Source organism: Diabrotica undecimpunctata, chromosome 1 (genome assembly GCF_040954645.1).
Source record: "Diabrotica undecimpunctata isolate CICGRU chromosome 1, icDiaUnde3, whole genome shotgun sequence".
NCBI lineage: Eukaryota > Metazoa > Arthropoda > Insecta > Coleoptera > Chrysomelidae > Diabrotica > Diabrotica undecimpunctata.
Window position 1 is genome coordinate 109,252,600 of NC_092803.1, and position 26,052 is coordinate 109,278,651.

The 26,052-nt window shown below is 34.7% G+C and overlaps 1 protein-coding gene across 1 annotated transcript; it reads left to right on the forward strand.

Moving 5' to 3' along the window:
* Positions 1-1,262: 1,262 nt before the first annotated feature.
* Positions 1,263-25,565, forward strand: LOC140452234 (1,5-anhydro-D-fructose reductase-like). Its single transcript, XM_072546369.1, has 5 exons — positions 1,263-1,426; positions 11,161-11,502; positions 11,614-11,861; positions 15,758-16,024; positions 25,478-25,565. Exons 1-5 carry the CDS (start codon positions 1,310-1,312, stop codon positions 25,518-25,520), a joined length of 1,017 nt encoding a protein of 338 aa, XP_072402470.1. The 5' UTR covers positions 1,263-1,309; the 3' UTR covers positions 25,521-25,565.
* Positions 25,566-26,052: the final 487 nt, after the last annotated feature.

Consider the following 26,052-nt stretch of genomic DNA (forward strand, 5'->3'; position numbering starts at 1 on the left):
TTCTTTCGTTTTATGGCCTCCACCTCTTAGGTACGTGGTCAGCTCATGTATATATTTTAATTTAAATTCTAGAAATAACCATATTCCCTTCAACCATTTTGGACAATGTATAATGGATATTCTAAAATAATTCTATATGTTATTAATGATATAGATTTTTCTTGTTTCATCTATTAAGCTATGAATGTAAGGTATATCTGGAATTTGTCATCTTGGACAAGACAGGACAGTGGTTAAAGGATAGGTTAGGTTGGGTATTTATTTATATTTTACTTAAATTTTAATTTGGAAAATATTGATAAACTTACCAATCGTTTTCAAGGTTTTAGCATTGATATTGTGGAAAATATTTTGTACTGAAATGGGTGTTGGGCAACCATCTTTAATAAGTTTTTGATATAAATCAAATTGTGGTGTCTTATTGATAGGACACTCTAGCAAGATGTATATTATACTTCCTATTTGCCCACACTCAATGATCTGGCGCCAAACAATGTCCTGTTGGTAACCTAATAATTGTTGTCAGGTATCTACGGTCTACAAAGGCAAACTTATGAAACCATGGTGTTATAGAGAATTCGCTTTGACATTGTTGGTACCACTTTCCCTTTTGTTTAAACTCTTTAAGTCAATCAAGTTTAAATTCTTGTATTAGTGTTTGAGTAATAAATGAAAGATAGTCCATTTTATTAATTTTTATGTTAGCTGGGATATTTAGGGTTCTACCTATATTCGCCAGTTGATCTGCCACAATATTCCCTTTTACTCCTGAGTGGCCTGGAATTCAGGCTATAATAATATCAAGTCCTGCTTCATTTGCCTCAAGTATTAATCTTTTAGTTGAATTTACAATGTGGTTATTTACCCAACAGGTACTTTGTAATTTTTGGATTGCACTTTTTGCATCAGAGAATATTATTGCTTTTTTAATATTTTAATTAATTAATTTTTAATTTTTAACCTAAAATTTAACCTGTACATTCTTGTATAATATGTTACTAACCTTTATTGATTAGAGAGTGACATTATCATAAAATGTTTTTATGCATTATAAAATTGGTTATTGACCATTGTAAATATATCAATCTTACTATTTTATCTTTTTATAAACTTAGCATGTTTTTCGATCCCCTTCAGTATTTTATTTTTTAATTATTTAAAGATATATAATATATTTAACTTTTATAGTTATAATTAACCTTTAATAGATTAAATAATGACCTTAAAATTAAATGATTTAATATTTATTATATATTTGCCGTTTTATGATTGATAAAATTATACTGTTAGGAACATTTCAATTTTGATCATGTTTCGCGACATATTCGGTGTTTTTCTTATATATTTAACATCCTTTAGTTTTGCCACTGAATACCAATATAACGGGGGACACCAAATCCCGTCAATTGGACTTGGAACATTTACAGTAAGTATTAGTAGTAAGTATTAAATATTAAGTGGTAGTAGTAGTAGTAGTAGTAGTAGTAGTAGTAGTAAGTATTAATAGTAAAATCCACAAGGAAACTAAATTCCTGCAGTTGGCTGTATACCATGTATCACAAAAATTTTTATTTAAAAAAATTCCTTTATAAAAGGTATATTAATAAAGAACCCTATTGGACTACATCACAGAACGTTTTCGGAATAACTATTCCATCATCAGTGCTCTCTGGATGTACATGTTTGAAGCCACTAAATATGTGGTTAAAAACTGATAATGGAATAGTTATTCCAAAAACGTTCTGTGATGTAGTCCGATAAGGTTTTTTATTAATATACCTTTTATAAAGGACATTGTTTAAATAAAATTTTTTATGTAATAGTAGCTCTTCCGGTAATATTCCCAAAGAGGATCCCTTATCATAATCATTTAATCTGTTTCTTTAAGACTAAAACAATATTACCATCATACAACAGCACTCTTCACTTTTTTGTTAATTTTTACCAGGAGTTTGGGATTTTCATTGCATTGTATTCAAAGTTCGAATAGTGTTTGTTTTCGACGAGTAGATCATCTAAAACCAGAATTACTGACTATTTTAGTGAAATCCTTTCTAATTTTTACCTTGAAGTTGCTAGTAATATACCTATGTACATCATTTTTCTTAATTTTTTTTTTAAATGTCAAAGCGTTGGTTCTTTTTCTTTATTTCATCGCCATATTGCTTGTGCAGTATGAGTTCTAGCAACAATTAACTGTCAAGACTCGTTTTTGGACTGTATAAATTATTTATTTCAACTGTTGTTTTAGGTCGGTCTGGGTTAATCTCTCTTTTTTTTTCTTTACATGGCGCATTAACCAGGCATTGTTCTCTTTTTCTTCTCAGTTCAGCCAAGATTCGTTCATCTCTGGTTGTAGGATCAAGTACCATACCTTTGTACTATACTTTCTTTTTCCCATTAAACTCTACTTAGTCCTGCGGCCTAAATGAAGACCACAAGTTTCCTAATTGGTAGATTTAGGATCCTTTCTGGTTAAATCCTCAGTGGACGAGGGAATTCCTACCTCCGAGAGCTGTTTTATTAATATTTTTGATTATTTTCTTAGTCTGGACTTGCCCTTGGGTGGCTCTCCATTTCTTTTAATGAATCTTTATCAGCCATTTCTGAACCTCGTTTTTTTTTGTAGCATCATTAAAGTTGCCATAAAATGGTTCTGTACCTACAAAGGTTTTTTTCAAGACTTTCGGTTTTTTTTTCGAGAAAGGTTTTGCCAACAAATCTGCTCATCATTCCCAGACACCACTTAGTTGCCCTGAGGTTTATGACACCATATTGTGTTGTTGATTTTTTTCCTCACCAGTGCACTATGTATTGACTCGATTAAGGTATTATCAAACCCACTTTCTATGTATAAAAATAGAACAAGGATGACTTCTTTCTGGTGTAAAATCCTTTCGAGTTCCGACACCAGATTGTGCAGAGCGACTTTACCAGATTTTTCTGATTAATACATCCATTGCTGCTGGTGCAGTGGGTTTTTATTTAGCTCTGTCTACACTGCGTGCCTTTTTTCGTGCGCTTCAACGCATGCTACAGGATATACCTTGTCCACATTCCACTACAGTTGGGTTTTTTTGCACTTCAACGAGCCTTTTATTTTTACTATTTTTCATTTTTGTGTGTCGTGGTAAGATACATGACTAACAAACCCCTTAAAATTTATCGAAGACAACCAGTCTTATGAGTGCTTATGGCATATAACTAGACAGTCTTATACGAACAAAAGTAAAAGGAACGATGTATACCGAGATTTAGCTAAAAAGCTTAGTTTTACTGGGAAAGCTGTTAGAAATAAGGTCAAAATTTGAGATCTTATGTTTTAAAAGAGCTATACAAGGTAACGGAGAAGAAAAGTGGTGCAGGAAGTAAATGTAAAGACGACCCTACGTGGTTTGACCCTATAAAACCAGATGATGTTTATACTTGATTCTGTGATGCCAAGGCAGACAAAAGACTTGTTTATGATGGATACATCCATCAGTACCGACATCAATGGAGAAAACTTATAATCTTCTCAGATTATTGAGGTAACTATGACTTATCTTACGGTAATAGAAATGAAAATAATCTCTATATTTTACACATTTATTCAACGTATTTATGCTTACGTTGTTTTTGACATCCTTGTAAGACTTTTAAACAACACATTGTCCTTGCCTTCTAAATCCTTTAGAATACCAAAATTGCAAGTTTTAAAATAACTCTCCATCCAAGTTGTTCGGTTCAATCTTTTACATTTTTTAACTTTCTTTAACACCAAATATGCAATACTAAGTCCTCATAGCAAAATAGTGTCACTTTCATCCATCGTGAAGAAAGGCATTATATGTTAACAGGGACATGCGTCTAAGCGCACACGTGAGGGCATGCGTTGACGCATGTTGAATTCAATCTTTAAAGGAACGTTGAAACGCATGTTAAAAGTAAAAGCGCACCAGTGTGGACATACCCAAATCTCTTGATATATTCATTCAATACTTTCTCCATGGTTTTCAACATAAATAAAGTCAGATTTATAGGCCTGTATAAATTTTGCTAAGGTGTAACCTGTTTTCTCTAGTTTAGGAATAAACGCCACCCTCGCTCTTCTTCAAGCTTTGGGAATGTATCTCAGATCATGATTAGCTCTAAATATTGCGATCATGGGAGCCATAATTATTTCCAGTCCTTCTTGGAGTAGACTAGGAAATATGCCATCCCGTCCTGGAGTTTTGTATGCTTCAAAAGTTTCAATAGTCGATCTGACCTTGTAAGAACCAAAGATCACTTCTTGACTGGGAGATCAACCATTCACTTTTAGTTGGACCAAAGTTTCCTTAATGATTATTACCACTTGCATCAACCTTGGGAAGTGAGCACTTAAAAAAGATGCTCTACAGTCTCCTTCTCTGGGTCCGTATACTTTCCATTGGGCAATTTTACTAACTTGAGTTTATTAGTCTACTACCAACTAAACATCAACGTTGTTTTAAGACCTTTTAGGATAATTCCGTACCCTTGTTTTAAGCCTTCTAAAGGATACCCAATCGGTCGCCGGTGATTTTGTTTTAACTGAGTTTATCTCAAAGCATATGAATGCGTGATCCAATAAGGATAACGCTTCCGACACATGTTAGTTAGATATCATGTCTTTTATCCCCATTGAACGTAGGCAAATGGTATGATGGGCGTTGGAGAATCCACTACACTAATAAGCTCTGTGCGCTTATTTTTTCTATTTTATAGAAGGTTCTCTAAGTTGATACCTGGAAGTTGTTTTTTTAGAATCAATAGGAGAGTAAAGAGATGCAACAATCATCTCTATAACCGAGCCATTGCAGTTTATTTTAATTCTGGTAGCTGTCATGTCTCCCCTATAGAGCTCCATAGCTGGTACCAGGTTAAGGTCAGACCTACAAAATATACAAGTTCGTATTTAAGTGTCTCGTGCTCCCAGAGTTAGTTCCCATCCCTTAAGATTTAGTCCCTGTATATTACTTTAATTTTGTTTATCCACGCTTGTTGAATAAGCACCATGTCAATGTTCTTCTCAGCTATTTCCTGTTTGTTTGTGCTGCAAATTGATCTGTATGATCTTAAATTTGCAGTTTATTGGTTTTGGAGCCTTCAATAAGCTCTTTTGTAATTTCTTCCACCTGCATAGATCCCCCTCTCACCTCCTGCGGTTTGGAAATAATGGTTGCAGTCTTTGGTTACCCAATGTTTTTCTCCTGTTTTGTTTTGCTCTCTTTCAACGAAATAATTCTAACTTGCTGAAAAGGGTTGTGAGGCTTTCAGTGATTCACAGACTCCTTTTGAGCTCTGACTCCTTTATTAATTTGGAGCACAAAATCGCTCAATGATTGGTCCTTAGTCCAGGACTTAAGATGGTCGTAGTTACGACCGACATCATAATCCTCATTTTTAGTCTCTGGAAGGAACATCAGCACGCGCATGGATTTTGGGAGTTCATCAGCTTTAACGAACTTCCACTCCGTCTTTTTTTTTTCAAAAAGTCCTTTGTAGTCTTAAAGGACACAGCACATATCAACTCATAATATTCATCCATGACTCGGTTACCTTCGTAACGAGTTGCACAAGAAGCATAGTCGATAAGTTTAGTAACGGCATCTTTTATTGGCCCCACGTCACTCTTAAACACAGATATGTCTTCTAGTAAAAGCAGCTTTGTAGTTGCCGCTGAACCCTTTAGTAGAGTCCACAGCAGTTCTGCTCTTTTTGTTTATTTCTCATCGGGAGTGCTTCTATCAGACACAGTCAGCTTAAAAACATGTGTGATTTCGGCATTCCCTAGAGTCTTATTTTGAGGTGCATGAGATAATTTGATCTGAAGTGTCAATTATCCATTTCCCCATTTTCCGAAGCATCCTCTTCTGTGACCCAGATATTTTTGGCCGAGAAACCTCAAGCCTCTCGATTCTTTCAAATAAGTCCGCCTGATGTCCTCAGTATTTTATTACCCGTTACTTTGAATTGGTTAATCCAGATATTAGGAAAACCTCGTATGAAAAGACCCTGCATCCGTCGATTTTTGCATCTTATTTAGTACCTATCCAGCAGGTATGCTTAATGAGCTCTGCGTTCGAGACAATCCCTCAAACTCCTAGACCGCACTACCCTCTTCCGCTGGAATTAATCTCCCTATTAGCTATTGGGACTCGTCGTGTTTGGTGTGGTACACCCATTAGCCAAATCCTATCCTGATCAGATTTAGACTTCTTCTTTATGTGCCGTCTTCTACCGAAGGTTGGCGACCATCAAATGATAGGTTTCTCTGTTTTGAGCCGCATGTATTATGTTCGCAGCTTCTGGTATTTGAAACCATTCTCTCAAATTTCTCAGCCAGGATTTCTTCTTTCTGCCCAAACCTCTTCTGCCTTCCACGATAAGCTGTAGCAGACTGTTCTTATCATTACGGAACACATGGCCCAGGTATGACGCTTTCCTCCTTTTAACAGTTGTTAACAATTCCATCTCTTTACCCATTCTTCTTAATACCTCTGTGTTGGTCACTCTGTCTGTCCAAGGTATTCTCAGTATGCGTCGATACAGCCACATTTCTAGAGCCGCTAACTTCTTTATAGTTGTTAAGTTAGTAGTAACTAGTGTTAGTAGCTGCTGTTAACGTCCACCCTTCAACTCCGTAAAGTACCGTAGAGAGTACGTAGCATTTCGTGGCGCGCCATCGGAGGTTAACGCTTAGGTGGCGGTTGCTTAAGAGCTTTCTCATTTTGATGAATTTGGATCTTGCTATTTCAATTCGGATCTTAATCTCTACATCTGGGTCCCACTTATCATTTACTGTATATCCCAGATATTTAAATCGGTGTACTCTTTCAATACGTTCGGCTTCAATATTCAGGTCGATATGTTGAATGTTCTTTTTACTGATCACCATAAATTTAGTTTTCTTTCTATTGATCTTCAGTCCAAATTGGTTGCCAGTTGTATTTACTCTATTTAGCATCACCTGTAAATCTTCGATATTATCGGCCAGTATAACAGTATCATCTGCATATCGAAAATTACTTATTGGTACGCCATTAATCTTGATGCCCTCGTTGTACCCTTCCAGTGCCTCTAGAAATATTTGTTCCGTGTACAGGTTGAAAAGCAGTGGCGAAAGAATACAGCCCTGTCTAACCCCTATCGAAATGGTTACGTTTTCACTCACCATATGTCCAGTCTTCATGTGGGCTGTTTGATTCCAATATAGATTTTTTATAATCTGGATGTCCTAAGTATCAAGTCCTGTAAGATGTAATAGTTCTATGAGTTAGTCATGTTTGATAGTATCGAATGCTTTCTCATAGTCGATAAAACAGACATTTTTAAATCAAAACTTGTATTGCAAAGAGCAGCTCTCGAGTTCCAAAAATGCATCTAAAACCGAACTGAACTAATTTTGCACGTATTCTGGAATGGATAATACGCAAGAATACTTTAAGGGCGTGACTCATTAAACTTCACTATGGTGATATTCACTACACGTCTTAGAATTCGATTTCTTGGGAAGGGGCACATATGTAGATTTCAACCAGTCCGATGGAATTTGACCAGTATCGTATATCTTATTAAACAGTTCTAATACTACATTCAGGTTGTTCTCGTTAAAAACTTTTAAAAATTCGACTGGTATTTCATCGCATCCTGTTACTTTCCCATCTTTCGTTTGATCTATAGCTTTTATCACCTCACTTTTCAATATTTTTGGTCCATTCAGATCAAGAGTGTTCGCAGCAATATGACGATAATAGGTAAACAAATCTTTTATGTAATTTGCCCAAGTCTGTAACTGTTCTTCTTTATCTACAATAAGTTTGTTGTTTTCGTCTATTAACCTACCAAACTGTTTTTTCTTGTAAGTATAAGTAAACTCCTTGATTTTTTTATGCATATTAAAACTATCATGTCTTCGTTCTAGCTCTTCTATCTCTTGACATTTTTTTAACCATTTCTCTTTGAATTCTTGTATCTTTCTGCTGACAGTTCTATCCAGTTCTTTATATTGTTCGGGATTATTCTTATTTTCAAACCTTCTGTCCATAAGGTGTAATATTTCATCTGTCATCCATTCGTTCTTCTTCTTCCGCTCGTAGTCACCAATAACTTCTTTCGCACCGTTGCATATAGCGTCCCTTAAGTTGATCCAGTCTCTTTCAATATCATCAGTATTGGTTGTTAAACCAACATTACTATTAATGTTATTTGTAAGCTTAACTTTTATCTCTGGATTTCTAAGTTGATCCATATCTAATCTTTTGTTATTCTGTTTCTGGATTAAGGTTTTTAGTCTGACTCGTAATTGGGCTACATGAGGATTATGATCAGAGTTTATATCAGCTCCAGGATATGTTTTGGCCGATATTATTGCGTTACGGAATCGTTTGTTAATTGTTATAAAGTCTATCTGATTTCTTGTCTATCTTGATTTAGACTGAACTAAGGAAAAATCCTGACGCACGACCATGTAGGGTTATTATCGTGTATGGATTGTGTTACAAAATTAGTACTTATAATAACAGATAATTAGAAGTAGACCCAATTCTATACAAGTAAAATAGTATGTACTTGTTATGTACTAAATACTATATTATGTACTAAAATACTATGTACGTGTTATGTATTTGGTGTGTACTAAAATACTTAATGGCATCTTAATGCAATTATTATTTTTATTGGGAATAAGTCACAATTTAAGTTTACTTTTGACGTTTCGATTCCCACTTTGGAAATCGTTCTCCAAATACAGAACCTTAATATACTAAACAATTTTTGTTTTTTGTTACTTGGTGAAAAAATCTTCTAATAATTTAATTTTATCCGACTTATTCATATTGACAATTCAGACATACATTATACATTTTAAAATAAACAACTTTAAAATGGTATTGCCAATATTGTTGAGTTGCGTGTCTGGGACGACTTTATTGTAAGATAGTTCATTCCATTAGATCAAATCAACTGTAACTTGAGAATACCCGTCAGAAAAATCATAGCATGTGAGTCGTCTTGACAACCTTGACAACTTGAAAAGACAACCCCAACTAACCAAACTTAAATTATGGCTTATTCCTAATGCAAATATTAACTAAAATACTATATTTTTTATAGACACTTGCAGTTTTTGAGGAAGGCGAAAATATTTTTTGTATCACTCTCTGTTTCAAGATTACTTTTTAGTATTGGTGGTATATTGTACATTTTGCGTTGTTTATTTCATATTATTTTCTTCTGTGTTTGGGTTAGTAGGTGCACTTTTTGCCATTTTGTGTCCAACCTTATCTTCGGTTTTAGTGTGTGATGGTCATTATCATCATCCAGCCTCAAAATACCACTGCTGAGCATAGGTCTCTTTCTCGTGTTTCCAACCACGTCTATCTTGCGCCACTCTCATCCAGTTTTTATTTGGTCTTCTTAAATCGTCAGCCCATCGTGTAGGTAGTCGACCAACGCTTCTCTTGTTTTCACTTGGTCTCCACACCAATAATCTCTGTGTCTATCGCCCATCCGCCATTCTAGGTATGTGTCCTACCCATCTCCATTTTAGCCTGGCTATCCTATCGATGACATCAGTTACCTTGGGTTTTCTCCTGACCTCTTCGTTTTTTATTTTGTCTCGCAGAGTTATTCCTAACATGGATGGCTCCATTCTTCTCTGTGTGGTTCTTAGTTTGGGAGCCAAGGCTTTTGTTAAAGTAAGTGTTTTGGGTTCCGTATGTCAAGACTGGGAGGACGCATTGATCACATACTTTTCTCTTTAGGCATGTGGGCAGTTCACTTTTAAAAGTTTCTCTCAGTTTTCCATATGCTGCCCATCCAAGACGATTCTTCTCTTTAGTTCATGAGTCTGATTATCCCTGCCAATCATAATTTCATGCCCTAGGTATTGATATTTATCCACGAGTTCTACTTCTTGCCCACCAATACTGATGTTCTGGTTGGGTACCAGATTTGTCATTATTTTTATTTTCGAAATTTTTATATTTAATCTTACATTTTTTGTAGCCACAACGAATTTCTGTACCATCTCTCTTGCCATTTCTAAGTCCTTAGCTATTATGAATATATCATCGGCGAAACGTTGCTTAAATATTCTCCATCTATTTTTATTCCCTTTGTCAGCCAAAAGCATGTTCCAGCACAGTATTAAAATGTTTAGGTGACATTGGGTCTCCTTGTCTAACCCCCTTGACCCCTTGTCTAATAATCGTATAAAAATAGGGGGGGTATACAAGGGAGGGATGTAATGGTACTCAGATAAAATTTCCTTTAATATTCTTATTTCAATATCTTAAATATTTTTGGAATATTTTAGTTCTTTTATGAGGAGAAGGAGTGGATAATCACAACAGAGTTGGTTTCAATTCATTTTTGAACTGAGGGAATGTATAGTGTTTTTCTTTTTATTGTGTTTGCTATCAGGACTAGTGCTTTTAGTATGGCAAACAGTTCAGAAGAGAACTTTAATGTAGTTGAAGATTATTCGTAAGCTGCTGTATAATCTGATGAGTAGATTGTTGCCCCAGTTTCGTCTTAATTTTTAACGCTAACAGCTACCATATTTGCTTAATAGTTCTTGATTAATTTGACTTGATTCGTTTACGTGCAATAGGCAGTCAGTCTAGTGAAGGCAAATTGTCTCCAAGAAATAAGGGTTTAAATTAAGAAAGTATCGTAATCGTCTGGAAAAGTGATACCAATTTTTAACAAGTAAGTCTGTAGGCGGTAATAAAAAGGAAAACTTCGATTTGAAGTTTGGAAAATAACTTTTAAAGCGGTCAACAAATACATTGTGTATACCTGCAGCATAAAAAAGACTTAATATTGTCTCTTTTAAACGTGAGTTGAATCTCTTCAGTTTCTTAGTATAGGATTTGTATTGGACTTGTGCAGACCGCTCCTACGGAAATTCGAAGACTTCTATTTTCAAGTAAGATTGAGGGTTGATCTTTAATAGAACTAAAACTTCTTTTTCATTTCTGATTTTGATAACTATTTTATTTTTCATTGCATTACTTATCTTTCTCTCTACACGCTTTATTTTATAATATATTACACATTACTAATTTCATATTAAATAAAGTGTAACTAGTTTAAGGTCGATTAATTCCGCTCCTCTATAAACTACTTTTATTTAGCGTTTTCATGTTTTAGGCTACAGATGAGAAGCAATTGACAGATGCCTTAAACAAAGCATTAGAAATCGGATATCGTCACATTGATACCGCCTCTGCTTATAACAATGAGCATATAATTGGAAAGGTTTTGAAAGAGTGGATCTCATCGGGAAAACTAAAAAGAGAGGAAATTTTTATAACTACAAAACTTAACAGTGTCGACTTGTACTCAGATAAAGTGGAAAATGCCCTAAAAACATCGTTACAAAAACTTCAACTCGATTACCTAGACTTATACTTAATACACAATCCTATTGCAATGAAACATATAAACCAAAAGACTGTTACTCAGCCAACTGATTTAATATCCGTTTGGAAGGTAGGACATTTCTTTTCTTATTTAATTTTTTTCTTTTAAACTTTTATTTGTACGTAATTATTCCACTATTTCTAATATACATAGCGCCAATTTGTTACGTTATATTTTTAGAAAATGGAGGAGCAAGTCGATGCTGGTAGAGCTAAAACAATTGGAGTGTCAAATTTTAACATCTCTCAAATTGAAAGGATTCAGAAAATTGCCAGAATTCAGCCAGTAAATTTACAAGTAGAAATTCATGCATATTTTCAGCAACCTGAATTACGTGAATTTGCTAGAAAGAACAATATCACAGTGGTTGCGTACTCACCTTTAGGATCTCCTGGTGCAAAGAAATTTTTCGAGTCAAAGAATAAAAAGTAAGTTGAGTTCAAAAATACTAAAAAAAGAAATTAATTTCTTATTTATAAAACATTTTAAACAATATCTATAGAACTATCTACAACTAAAAAAGAAAGTTATATTGAACCCATACAAGATCGAACATACTGGGCATTAAAAATATACAAAAAGCTCTTGTAACAAGGCTAAATTTAACCTTTTCAACGCAAGTTCTGCCAAAGCTACCTTACTGTGCCAAAGGTTTATCTGCAGACTGATTGGGATCATTAAAACCAATTTGGGATGGAGACAGAGTTCGCTACAGGAGACTTTTTTTCTTTATATTTTATTGGTAGACTCAGAAGAGTCACTCATTTCTGAATTCTCTTTATCCATTTTCTTCTCATGAGTTGGGACGAAATACTGTCAAGCATGCCAGTGCACCCATAACGTGCCCATGCTGTAATCCCATGAGCTCGCCAGCTCTCTCGGATATTAAGCAACACTTTCTTTTCTGTATTGTAAGTTTTATATGCACAGTGATGTTTGCTACACCTCGGGATTGGGGAGAGCAGTAGTCGTATCATAATTCTCACTGTAAAATAAGCTAGTTTAGGTGCGGCGTTCTGGTGATTTATCCATTGATCATGATGTAGGAATGCATGTGAGTATGTGTGAGTGAGTATGTCATGTTTAATCAACAAATCTACAGTTGCTGCCCTATATAATATTATCAGTTGATACGCAAGTATTTAATTTTTATTATACTTTATTCACATCTGTTTCATTTCTCTATATATCCAGAGGATGTTCAGTGCAGAATATGAGAAGCAGTGTGTCCTGCATTTAGTCCTACTCAACATAAACAACCCCGCTTACAGTCTAAGACAGTGAGATACGTAACATTTGATAGAAAGAAATATTCATAATAAAATAAAGAAAGTTCCAAAAAGTGATAATTGGCATTAGATACGGAAATAGTATTACGTATTAGACGTAAAGCATCGTTTTTTCAATTCACACAAAAATAAAACGGGCGACTGATTTAAACAGATAAGGAGATAGTAAAATATAGTGGAACAGACAGTATTATGAAATAATAACCGCACAACTTGGTTACAGTAATGAGTTTGGTTACAGTATTGACAAGACATGATATTAATTTCATTCCGGGTATGGTTACTTTTATCGCATCTCTGACAGTATTCCGCGTAATTATTCTCTTATACTGTATTGAGGTATTCACACAAAAATAAAACGGGCGACTGATTTAAACAGATAAGGAGATAGTAGAATATAGTGGAACAGACAGTATTATGAAATAATAACCGCACAACTTGGTTCCAGTAATGAGTTTGGTTACAGTATTGACAAGACATGATATTAATTTTACTCCGGGTATGGTTACTTTTATCGCATCTCTGACAGTATTCCGCGTAATTATTCTCTTATACTGTATTGAGGTAATGACTTTTTTTTATCTTTGTAGAGGGGGTTTGAAATCTTCATAAGACATCTCACTTCAGGACGCCGCCTGACTGACCTTAGTGCAAGATTCGTTCTTCGTTGTCCTGAGGTACTTACGAAGGCCTACCTTCTAAACCAGACACTCCTCTGTCATCCAGTAATCTAAAAGCGAAATAGCCACTGTCAGGCTGAGCATCAACTTTCGAAGCGCAACCTCCATCATCCACAGACTGTCAGCAAGGAGGCTGCCTATCCCTTTTCCCTGTTTGCTCTTTTTTGGTTCCAAAAACTGTCTTTTTGAGAGGAAACTCGTTCCAAGTGGCGCGTGCAATATCCTCATCGCTCCTAATGTGGCATCACTCCTAGCCGGGCACTTCCTCCTTTCCCACAGTCTGACTCACATAGTCTAACTTATACAGTCTAACTAACTTTTCAACTCTTATCAAAACGTATTCCCTCAACTTACAGCATCTTTCCCTCTTGTACACTAGTCCAACTTGCTTTGTTTTCAATCAGTCTCTCAATAATTTCTCTTACTGCAACAAAATGCACACCTGCCTCCCTTTTTATTCTGTTCCTTTCTACTATCCATCTGTTGCACACTAACATCATATGTGTCATAGTGTCTAAGTGTCCGCAGTATAGGCATTCATCCGTGTTAGCTTTTAAATCTAGAGAGAAAGGCCCTAAAACATCCGTGAGTACCTGTGTTAGGAAATAATTCAGTCGCCTGTGATCACAGTCCACTCAATCTCTTATGTTCGGGATCAGCATCTTTGTCCACTGTGCCACATCCTTCATTCTGCTCGATTCTTCTTGTCATATAGGCAGGTATAGAGGTATAGACTCTGACTAATGTTACGCATCAGGTATTGGAAGCTTTCGAAAAAAAAATGGAATTACTGTCTAATATATTTCATAAAACAACCTAGTAAACTAAGTTTAATTTATGATTAAATAAATTCATACTGAGAAATAAATAAGTAATGAACAAACAAAAGTTAACCTATATGTCTGAAATCACTCAAATTTTTCTAACGGTCAAGAAACATAAATTATAGAACTTTATAGGTACCATATTACTATTGTTTTTACATCTTTAAAGAGAAGAAGGAAAATCTGCATACACACACCTGTGACTCACACAGGTAAAAAGTAAAGTTCGTGTAACCTTCTGGCTAAGGTCCAGTGTTCTGTGTCAAGCGCCCCTAACATGACCTAACGACTACTTTCGTAGCCGGGACCGACAGCTTTACGTGCCCTCCGAAGCACGGTGGCAGCTCAGTTAAATTAGAAATTTTAAATTTTTGTCGGTGCTGGGATTCGAACCCAGGCCCTCCAACTTGTTAAGTCAGTAACATAGCCACTGAGCTACGGCTACCTCACACAGGTAGTGTTGGGTTCCTAATACCCTAGCGAAGCTGTGCCAGGGTGAGATGCCCAAGGAATTTAGACCTTTGACATCTCGTCTCGTCACCACTCCGAGACGGTCGGCGTCCAACTAAAAACCTCTCCTCTGTCACACCAGACATCAGGATGGAAGGGCCGGTTAAGGCAAAACATCTCTCCTGATGCTCTGCTATCGCCCGATTCCCATTCTTTCTCCGACACATTCATCGAGGAAACTACACCCACACGAACCACCAAGGACTTTCAACCCCTGCCTTAACGAGGCTGCTATCTCTCTCGCGTCGTCTGTCTCTCATTTGCTCTTATTTCGGCCTGCGATAGTCCGAACCCCACCAAGGTGCTACTTGCTTGTTTTAGAATTCTGTTGCGAGTTCTCTCTCCTCTCGTTCTTTTAAAGAGAGCAGCTCCCTGATAAATTTGTGGATCCGTGTCCACCACCACTCATCCGTCATCATTTTCTCCACCATTTCTCTCACGGAATCGTATACTATACTGCATTAAGCTGTAATATACGAACTGAAATTATTATCGTCAAGAAAAATAATTTTTTTTGGAGGTGAAACAAGTATACCATAAAGTAAAAAAAGTAACTTCACTGGTGTGCAGTTCGTACCAAATTATTATCACAAGCAGCAAGAGTTAAACCCTTTCGTCGGTCTTCTATCATGTAATACATTAAAAAGTCAACTTTTTGAACTTTTTAAAGTTAATATCATTATTTGGAGACACTCTCCAAATTGGATTCTCTTTTGAGAAAAGCAAGTAAGTTTTTCGAATATTTTCCCATTTTTATAGCAATATAAGGAAGATGTATTTATTTCTTTTCGTATATTGTCTGTAAGTTTTCTACCAACTTATGAAGTAACACATTTTGCAATACTTTTGACTTCAAGAGGCGTAGTCTGTCACTATTTTCCAAAATATTCTTTTAACTTTAACTAAGTTAAATAACGATTCTAAGTAAACATCAATTTTTTGTTATCAGTAGTACTCAAAAGGTCTTCTTTGTTAAGGTATTGTACAAAATAGGATTTTAATTCTATTTTTTTTATTTTAGGGTAAATCTATCTGTACCAGATATTTTAAACGATGATGTTGTTACACAAATCGCTAAAAAACACAACAAATCTAATGCGCAAGTATTACTTCGGTACCTCGTTCAACTAGATTTAGTAGTCATTCCCAAAAGCACGAATTCAAAACGACTAAAAGAAAATTTTAGCATTTTTGATTTTACGTTAGACGAGGATGACATGAATGCTTTAAAGAAACTGGATAGGGGACCAAAAGGAAAAATAGTTAAGTTGGTGGAAATTTTTCCAAAGTAAGTATATATATTTAACTGTAAAATATTGATTATTTTGTTTATTACAATGTAACCAGAAAGACCTGTTTCTAAATGTTTATAAAATTTATTGTGCTAAGCTATCGATAAATGTATTGGAGAAGCATTTTTAGTTCGTTCGGTCTCAGGTCATTCGGTACGTGATTTTCTTTACTTCTATTTCGTTTTATTCGTTAATAAATTATATATGCCATTTTTTGCTCACTAACTCCGTACGATTCTTTTACGTCTATCTGAACGGTCTGTTATAAATATATACTGCGCGGCATAAGTTAGGGATATTGCCAATAAAATGGTAATGGTACTTCATTCTTCATTAATTATTTGTAAGTAAATAATAAAAAATTATTATAGTTCTAAAAATACATTAAAATTTGAGACCTTATAAAGAGAATCAGAAAAAAAGATTCAAAGTATTGACAAGGCACCTGTAGAGCCATTTGAAAATGAATTTTGTTCTCTTAAATGAGATAAACAAATATAATTCTTTAAGAACTATTGTGCCCATTTTTCGCAAACAAAAACTCACCTTCTGAAATATGTTTTAAGTGTTTTTATTGTTTATTTTAAAAATTATAAACAATTGAAAAACATGCTTACCTACTTTCGAGTTTAATTTGCAATAACTTGTGTGTTTATAAACATTTCTAAATTTAGAAAATCATATTTTAAAAAGCAGTATTTTCAAGAAATTCGTCTTTTGAACTTTCACAATATTAAAATGAATGAAAAACTCGCTTTTTCGCTTTAAATGTCATGACGCAGGAAAAGTTTGACTTCTCCCAGATATTTCAGTTTAAAAATATCGCCTAGTATATATAGATATACATATATATATATATATATATATATATATATATATATATATATATATATATATATATACATATATATATATATATATATATATATATATATATATATATATATACTAAGAAACAATACTCCATATTTTAAGAAAAGAATAACTGCTAACTGTGCTAGTGGGAGAGTTGTAATATATGTTCATAATTTTTATACCAAAATCATACGTTTAAGAACTGAGTTAGGGACAACAGCAGAAACTATAAAAGAGAACCACAAAGGTAATATTTATTTTCCACCGGACTTAGACTTAGACCCACCGATAAATGAAATACCTAAACTCTTCAATCAAGTCCCAGAGCCTCGTATTATGTTATGTTATTTTAATGCCCACAATATACTTTGGGGAGGCAAAAAAACAGTTTCATTGGGACGTAAAATTGAACAAATTTTTTCATATTATAATATGAATATCCTTCATGGTGAAAGAACTACAAGATTTAATATTTCCACTGGCGATGGATCCTCGATAGATTTATTCCTCTGTGACCCTGTCTTCCAACCATCTCTGTCGTGGGATGTGACATCCCATTTGCATGGAAGAGATCATTTTCCCATACTAATTATGAACAATAATCTTATCTCCTCAATAATTCCACCTAATAAAAAATGGTGTCTGAAAAATGCAGATTGGTCTCTTTATTCTTCTTTAATTTTACATAAAATTTCTGTTGGTACAGTCCTTTGATGCCGATATTGATATCAACTCTAAAGTATTCCATTTCCTACAGTTTTTAACGTCAATAGCTCACGAGTCCGTAGGTTTTACAAAGTTTCCTAAAAAACATGCTCCAGTCCCATGGTGTCATTCTAATTGTGAAACAGCGACTAAAGAGTCTAAGAAGGTGCTTTACAAATTAGAAGGTATCCAACTTTCAATAACCAGCTGAAGTTCAAAAGATTAGGGGCCTTCTGTAGATACACTTTAAAGAAAAGTAAGAAAGAAGTCTGGAAAATCTATGTATCATCTTAAAATTCATCTACCCCTACTTCGGAGGTTGGAATATGATTAACAGATTGTACGGGAAAAAATCGTTTAACATCATATATTACCTAGAACGTGATAACCATATTTATTCAACAAACCAAGAAATAGCCCCCGTACTAGCAAACTCATATCAACAACATAACAGTGACGAAAATCTATCTGCAAGTTTCTTAGTTCATAAAAATAAATTTAATAATGCCTGTATAAATCTTGATAACCATAATAATTTACCTATAAATGTCATATTTACAATGGATGAACTATTACAAACATTAAGCAAAGTTAAATATAGTAGCCCAGGACTTGACAAAATACCTGCTACTTTTTTAAAAGCTATGCCAACGGAAAGCAAACAATATCTTCTGGATCTCTATAATTTTATTTGGACAAAGAATGTTTTCCCAATTCATTCTTCTAGTTCCATGACCGTTATCGATCGTTGGATATCATGTTGGCTACCATATTCGCTATCGTGACTTTATTGACAGCAGCTCTAAATAACGATGTAGTTGATTTTCCATACCATTGCCTTAGATTTTTCAGCCATGTTGTTCTTCTTCCACCAGGACCACGATTACCTTGGATCTTTCCCTGAATGATCAGATGTAAAAGATCATATTTTTCAGGGTGTCTCATAATGTGACCTAAGTATTCCAGCTTGCGTTTCTTTATTATATTGACCAGTTGTGTTGTTTGGTTCAGCCGTCTAAGGACCTTCTCATTTCTAACTTTGTCGACCCAGCTTATTTTCAGTAGTTGTCTGTATACCCACATCTCAAAAGCTGTCAAGCGTCTAAGGATAGCCTCGGTTAGAGTCCACGCTTCCACTCCATACAGCAGAACAGGAAAGATGTAGCAAGATATCATTCGAATTCTAAGGTCAGTGCTAAGATCGTGACTGCAAAGTACGTTTCTCATTTTTACAAAGGCAGCTCGGGCTTCTTCTATTCGGCTTTTAATTTCTGCCGAGATACACGAGTTTCTCTACTCTGTCCAGTGTGGCATCTCCTACTTTTATACCGTCATCCTGTTATATACCGTCAATTAATTGGTATGACTCCATACCAATTACTTGACGGTATATAACCTCCATACCTTATTGTACCAGTTCTTAAACAAGGTAAAAATAAATCAGCCCCAGAGTCTTATGACCAACCCCTCTAACTTCTACTATGTGCAAAGTACTTAAAAAATTGGTAAGCAACAGACTAATATGGTACCTAGAAGATCGACAGCTACTTAGCCCTATACGAAGTGGATTTAGAAAGTCCAGATTTACATTAGATAACCTAGTATATATTAAATCTGTAATTCATGAGTAATTTGGATGTGGTTAAGAACATTTGGCTATCTTTTTTAATATAACTCGTGCGTATGATATAATTTGGGGATTAGGTATCATAAGAATTCTGTCAAGTTGGTCAGTTCAACGAAATATTATAAAATTTATTAGTAATTTCCTATATAGACGAAACTTCAAAATTCGAATAGACAACGTTCTTTCAGACTCCAAAATTTAATTCAACGGCATTCCTCAAGGGTCTACTATTAGTGTTGCACTTATTAGTCAAATGCCCGTCTATTTGCCGATAAACCATTTACAAACTAGAGAATTGATCGAACACTACTGACCTAGAATTTTCTCCCACTAAAACGAAAGCAATCATCTTCAATAAAACTCCAATGAAGCACATTATACCACCGAAACTCTACCTAAAAATTTCAGTAATAAATTATTCAGAATCGATTAACTTCTTGGAAGTAAAACTAGATACTCGACTGGCTTGGCAAAACCACGTCCACTCACTCCAACTATTAATGAAAAGTATCACTGATAAACCGACGAATGGGGTGCAGACTTCCAAACTCATGTCAGTACAAAACCTTAGTTCATTCTAAATTCGATTATGGTGCTGTTGCTTACAACTCAGCCAAAGGTTAAGGTTCACTGTTGAAAATGCTAGATCCAGTACATAATTTAGCAATTAGAATTGCACGGGGAGTACACTACACAAGCTCAGTTCAAAGTATGTATGTTGAATCAGGCGAACCATCCTTTCAACTCCGGAGAGAATACCTTAGCCTCATATATGCCTCAATAGTATCAGCTAACCCAGACGTGCCTGTTACAAAACTAAGACACAATAATTTCACCAACTTACAATATTTCAAAAGTCAGCCAACACATATTACCATAGATCATTGCTCTTCCTGATTGTAATACAAACCTTCTTGCATTCAAGAAATGTAAGACACCAGCCAAAATTTTCAAACCGAAGGCATTAAAGGTATTAAATGGTTTTATTGATTACATCCTTATTTTTACGGACGCATCCAGATCTGCAAACGGAGTAGGAGCGGCTTTCATAATAGATAACTATATAACAGTTCCTATCAGCCCCCTACCCAAATCTCCATATTCTCCACTGAACTCTTTTCTATCCTTCAGGCATTAACGTTTCTCAACATAAATGCCATCAGATACTCTCTAATCATTAGCGATTCCCTTAGTGCATTAACAGCCCTAAAGCATTTGTACCTCAAACATCCCGTCCTACTTTTATTTAGGGCGGAACTCTTAATATGCCAACAAAATCAAAGATTAGTTTAGTTCCTCTGGGTATCATCACATTGCGAGATTTGAGATTGACATTGAGAAAAGTGGAAATGATAAAGCTGACATATTAGCAAAAAATGCAATTGAGAATCCGTTAACCAACATCATAACTACCTGTTATGTGTCATACTGATTTGAAGCAATATTTTAAAAACAAAATCATGACAAAATGGCAAATAAATTGGAATAGAAGAACTATCAAACAAAATGTGCTGGCGTATTACAGTGGAAACTTTCTACTAAGAAAAAAGATCAAGTGATCATCTCCAGATTGCAACTTGGACATACAAAGATAACCCAAGATTTTATATTAATGAAGAAACCTCCTTCGATGTGTTACGTGTGATAGTGAACTAACAGTGCAACATGCACATTCACTTGTTTGTTTACTTGTTCTTCATTCTTCCGGTATTTCATTGTGTTTTATAATTTTATTAATTAATTATGTTAATTTTTCTACCATTGCTGCTCCAAAATATTTCAGTAATTCGTTTAGTATCCCGGCTTTACCTGCTGCTTTTCTGTTCTTCAGCTTTTTAAGTATTTTCCGAACTTCCTGTACATTTATATTAAGTTCTTTATTTGTGTAATTTCTGGTGTTTAGTAGGGTAGAGTGAGGTTAACTGAACAGGTAGGTTAACTGAACACTTCAAGTACCTGCCATCTGTTAGAGAGAATCAGAGCCGTGCACATGTAGTTTAAAGCAAACTCTAACAGCCACTACTTGTGGCCACTAAAGATTTCTATATAACCTACAGGGAATTGTCAGCAGTGAAGTCAACATGGTTTTTATTGGATGCAAGTAAATTTTTCGCTCTGTGAAAATTCTTATTTTTAAGCAGATTAAAATATAATTTAGCCAGTTATTTTGTACACAGTTTTTGAGGTAAGTATGAGCCATCTATTCCACTATTTGAAGTTAGTATATTTGGCGTTGTTCTTAGAATTATTATTATTTATAATTTTTATTACCTAGTTGGGTTAATTGAACACTCACCGTGTGAGGTTAGATGAACATATGTCCAGTTAACCTACTATAAGGCGGTACGCAGATAAACTGCTTTTAAAATTGGTTTATGGGTCACCTGCAATAATACATTTAATTGTAAATCATTCATGTGGGCGTCACGTCTAAATGTATTGGTTCCAAGTCAACAATAAACAAATTGGCTCAGCAAATATCATTTAAGCGCCTTGTCTTAATATTTTTACTGGTTTCTATTTATTATTACTTTATAATTTTTTTTTGTTTCAGAAAATGCCAAGGAAAAGAATACGAACGACAAACAATAGGTCCTACAGTTCAGAAACATTAAAACAGGCTTGCAAAGAAGTCTTAGAAAATAGTCGTTCGGTAAGAAACGTAGCTATCCAGTTTGGTCTTCCGAGAATTACACTAAAACGTTATGTAGACAAGTGCCGCGACCATGATTTGGGGACGGTTAATTTTCGCCCAAGTAATGAACACCTAATGGTATTTTCTCAAGACGAAGAACTGCTTCTTAAAAAATATTTACAAGAAGCTTGCAACATTCATTATGGATTGTCAGCCAAACAAGGTCGAAGGTTGGCATATGAATTTGCTGTAGCTAACAACAAAACTATAAAGGAGAGTTGGATTCGGGATGGAATGGCAGGAAGGGAGTGGATGTTTAATTTTATGGGAAGACACAGATTATCATTAAGAACCCCTGAACAAACTAGCCTTAGTAGGGCAACCAGCTTTAATAAAGAAAATGTACAAGTATTTTTCAAAAATTTGAGAGAGCTTAAAAATAGATATAAGTTACATGCCAATGATGTCTATAATCTAGATGAGACAGGTGTAACGACGGTGCACAAACCACCAAAAGTATTGGCCGCAACAGGCAAAAGAAGCGTGGGGCAAATGACTTCTGCCGAAAGAGGGGTCCTTGTTACCTTGGTGGCAATTATTGGCGCCACTGGAAGGTATGTGCCACCCTACTTTATATTTCCACGCGTGCATTTTAAGGATAACATGCTTCACGGAGCCCCTACTGGAAGCAAAGGTGCCGCAACACCATCTGGGTGGATGAGAAGTGAACTCTTTTTGCCTGTTTTGCAACATTTTGCTCAACATGAAAGACCGTCAAAGGAACATTCAAAACTAATGATTATCGACAATCATGAAAGTCACTTAAGCATAACGGCACTAGATTTTGCGAAGGAAAATGGAATAATCCTTTTAACGTTACCTCCTCACTGCAGTCACAAGCTGCAGCCGCTAGATGTGGCTGTGTTTGCCTCGTTAAAAAAATTTTATGGTGCCGCTTGTGACAGGTGGATGGTGAATAATTCAGGAAAGACTATCACCATTTATGATGTTGCAAATCTAGCAGGAGAAGCTTTCCTTCAAGCTTTCACACCAAAAAATATATGCAGTGGATTTAGAGCTACTGGCATAGAGCCGTTTAATGATCAAATATTTTCTGATGATGACTATTTGTCATCATATGTAACAGATAGGCCAAATCCACAGAACGGACAACAGACTTCGTCCAACAGTGGTCAAATAGGAACATCAGAAGAAAACTCTCAAACATTACAAATTCAAATATCTCCGATAATTATTGAAAAAAATGTTCGTCTTCATCAAATTCAAGAACATCCAGTGGATGCAGAAACGAAATCTCAACAGTCTCAGTCGGGATTAACATTAAAGAGGCCACTTTGTCAAACCCCAATGTCAACAATTATAACTCCCGAACAGATTCGCCCTCACCCAAAAGCCAAGCAACGCAAATCTAAAGTTAGACGTAAAAAACGCAAATCTTTAATACTAACGGACACACCTGTCAAAGAAAATTTAGAAAAAGAAGCTAGGATTCGAGAAGAAAAGGTCAATAAAAAAATAAAAATAAATCAAACTAAGACACAAGTTGTAAAAAAACGTGTATTTAGAGAAAGCACATCTTCCAGTAACGAAAGTGTCAGTTACCAAGAAAGTTTCGATTCACCAGAAGATTTTGACGATGTAGAATCCAATCCACCCAAAGTTTCAAAAGGGGACTATGCTATTGCAAAAGTTTATGGCAAGACTAATGCAACCTGTAGGCATTATGTGGCTCACATTGATGACAATTTGTTAAACGGCTATGATGTTAGTTTTATGGAACGCCATAACCAAACACGATATTTCTTAGAAGGCGACCCCGGTTTTGTTCCTATTGATGATATTATTTACAAACTGCCTCTGCCGATAAAAAGTAGCAGTGCCAGGTTTGCTAAAATGATTTCTTTTAACATAGACTTTAATGAATTTGACTTTACTTTATATTAGTTCAATAAAGAGTTGTTAAGAAAATTCCCTATTTTCTTTACTCATTTTTTTTTGGTATATCATACTGTTCAGTTAGCCCGCTTCCATGTTTCAGTTAACCTACTAGGTAGGTTAACTGGTCAAAATTGCAGATTATTACGAAAATCATCCCCTTATTCCTTTAGATATTTATTAAACTTCAAAAACCGTATTAAATGGTTAGTCAAATAACAACGAAACACAGGATAAATATTGGCTTATTTTGAACCAGACACTAAGTAAATATAATTTTTTTTTCAAAAGATGTCCAGTTAACCTCACTCTACCTACACTATAGTACACAATAGTACACTAAAATCAAAACTAAGATTAATACTATTACAAAAATTAACTTTTGCGAATTTTTTTAATAATCCGAATCTGCAAATAAAAATGGTGGTTTCTATTTAAAATTTCAAAAATGTCCCGGCCGCACCTCCTGGTGCAGGGTAGGGGTCGTTTTTGTAGTGTCAGTCCATAGGTTTTTGAATATTGTTTTTTGGTTTTTTATTTAGCAGTGTATTTCTTGAGGTATAAAACTGTTTCTATAATATTTCTAGGGCATCAGAATAAAACGTCTTTTTCCGATTTAGCGCCCTTTCAACAATTTCAAAAAATGTCTCAAATAAAAGTTACTTATTTTTGCACAAGAAATTCAAATCTGTAATAAAAAATTGGGGTTATTATTTAAGATTTCAAAGTTGTCCCCAGCCCCAATCCCAGGGGGAGCGGATGAGAGATCTTATTTAGTGTTATTCGATATATTTTTAAAAAATATTGAACATGTGTTTTTCAGCTTTTTATCGGATGTAAATTTCGTGAAATATTCGACCGTCCCGCTTCTTTCCTCACATTTTACATAAAAGAGAGAAACAAAATTTATGCCGCAAATTAATTATTTTCATAAGCGCTTTATTAGCAATGTAAAAACAATGTTTTAAAATAAAATAAGCCAAGAATTTTTATCGTGAGCTTTTAGAAGGTTTGAACTTGAATGTAGCCACTTAATGATTTCAAAAATATTATTTTTTACTTAAATTTTGAGCTTTGAAAATGGTAATTTTTCATTTATTTTAGATTTAAATTATTTAGTTAATACTCGAAAGCGATCAAATTTAGAGAAAACAATTGCAAGAGACATTTTTTGTTAAGAAAGATCCAAAAAAATTACAATTTCTTTAAAAATATTGTTTAGGTAAGTAAAATTTGGGCCACTTTTCGCATGGGCGACTTCTTGAACTTTATTCTGGCGTGTCTCACGAATGTGATTAGAAAGATTTTTTCATGGGAACAGTTTTTCCGAAAGAACCCGAGCTTTTCGCCTTATCTAAATATAAAGTTTTCCAAACGACTATTAACACAAGAACTATTAATGCTTCTATTTGAACTATTTTACTAATGCAAAAATTAATTCGACTCTGTTTTGCTATGAGGATTCACTGCAGACAATTAAATGTTTTCAGTAATGTCTGATTTGATCATTTCGTTACGTCACCAAATGAGTAAGTTGAGATTCTGTAAGTGGTCTAACTTTGGTCGATCTTTTTATCATATTTAACCTTTTATACAATATTTATATAAGTATACATAAGAATAATAACTTCTATATATAATAAGAGATTTAATCCATTTTTTTTGTTTCAGTGTTGATAAGCATCCGGAATATCCATTTCACGATAGTCTTTAGAAATATATTTTCGTGTAATCAATAAAAATAATTATATATTCTTCATTTACCGTTTTATTACTAAAATTAGTGATAGACGCCAACATTTCAGAAAAAGAGAATGAACAGAAGGATAAAGAAAGAAGGTGTAACAAAATACAAACCGACCAAAACAATATTGATTATATTTAAGGGAATTACAATGCCGAAACTTGTCTACTTTTATAATATGGCCAGACTAGTAACTACATATGCAGGACCAGTCACACAGTGTTACAATTGCCTAAGATACGGCCATACAAGACCAAACTGCAAGGGAATGGAAACGTGCTATAATTGCGGGGGAAACACTCATATAGAGCAGTGTGAAACCAAATGTTTCTACTGTAAAGAGGAACACAAATCCACCGACAAGATCTGTGAAGAATACAACAAACAAAAAATATTAAAGAACTAATGGCTTTTGGGAATTTAACATTCTTTGAGACAAATGAAGCAATACCAAAGACATACCTACCCCAAAACAAATTCACCTAGACTTTCCAAGCTTGAA

Bases quoted from the DNA above. Each gene is read 5' to 3' on its own strand.
- LOC140452234 (XM_072546369.1), top strand. From the start codon at position 1,310: ATGTTTCGCGACATATTCGGTGTTTTTCTTATATATTTAACATCCTTT. The intron at 11,862-15,757 runs GTAAGTTGAGTT...TTTTTATTTTAG, and splicing joins TTCGAGTCAAAGAATAAAAA to GGTAAATCTATCTGTACCAG. The intron at 16,025-25,477 runs GTAAGTATATAT...TTTTTGTTTCAG, and splicing joins TTGGTGGAAATTTTTCCAAA to TGTTGATAAGCATCCGGAAT.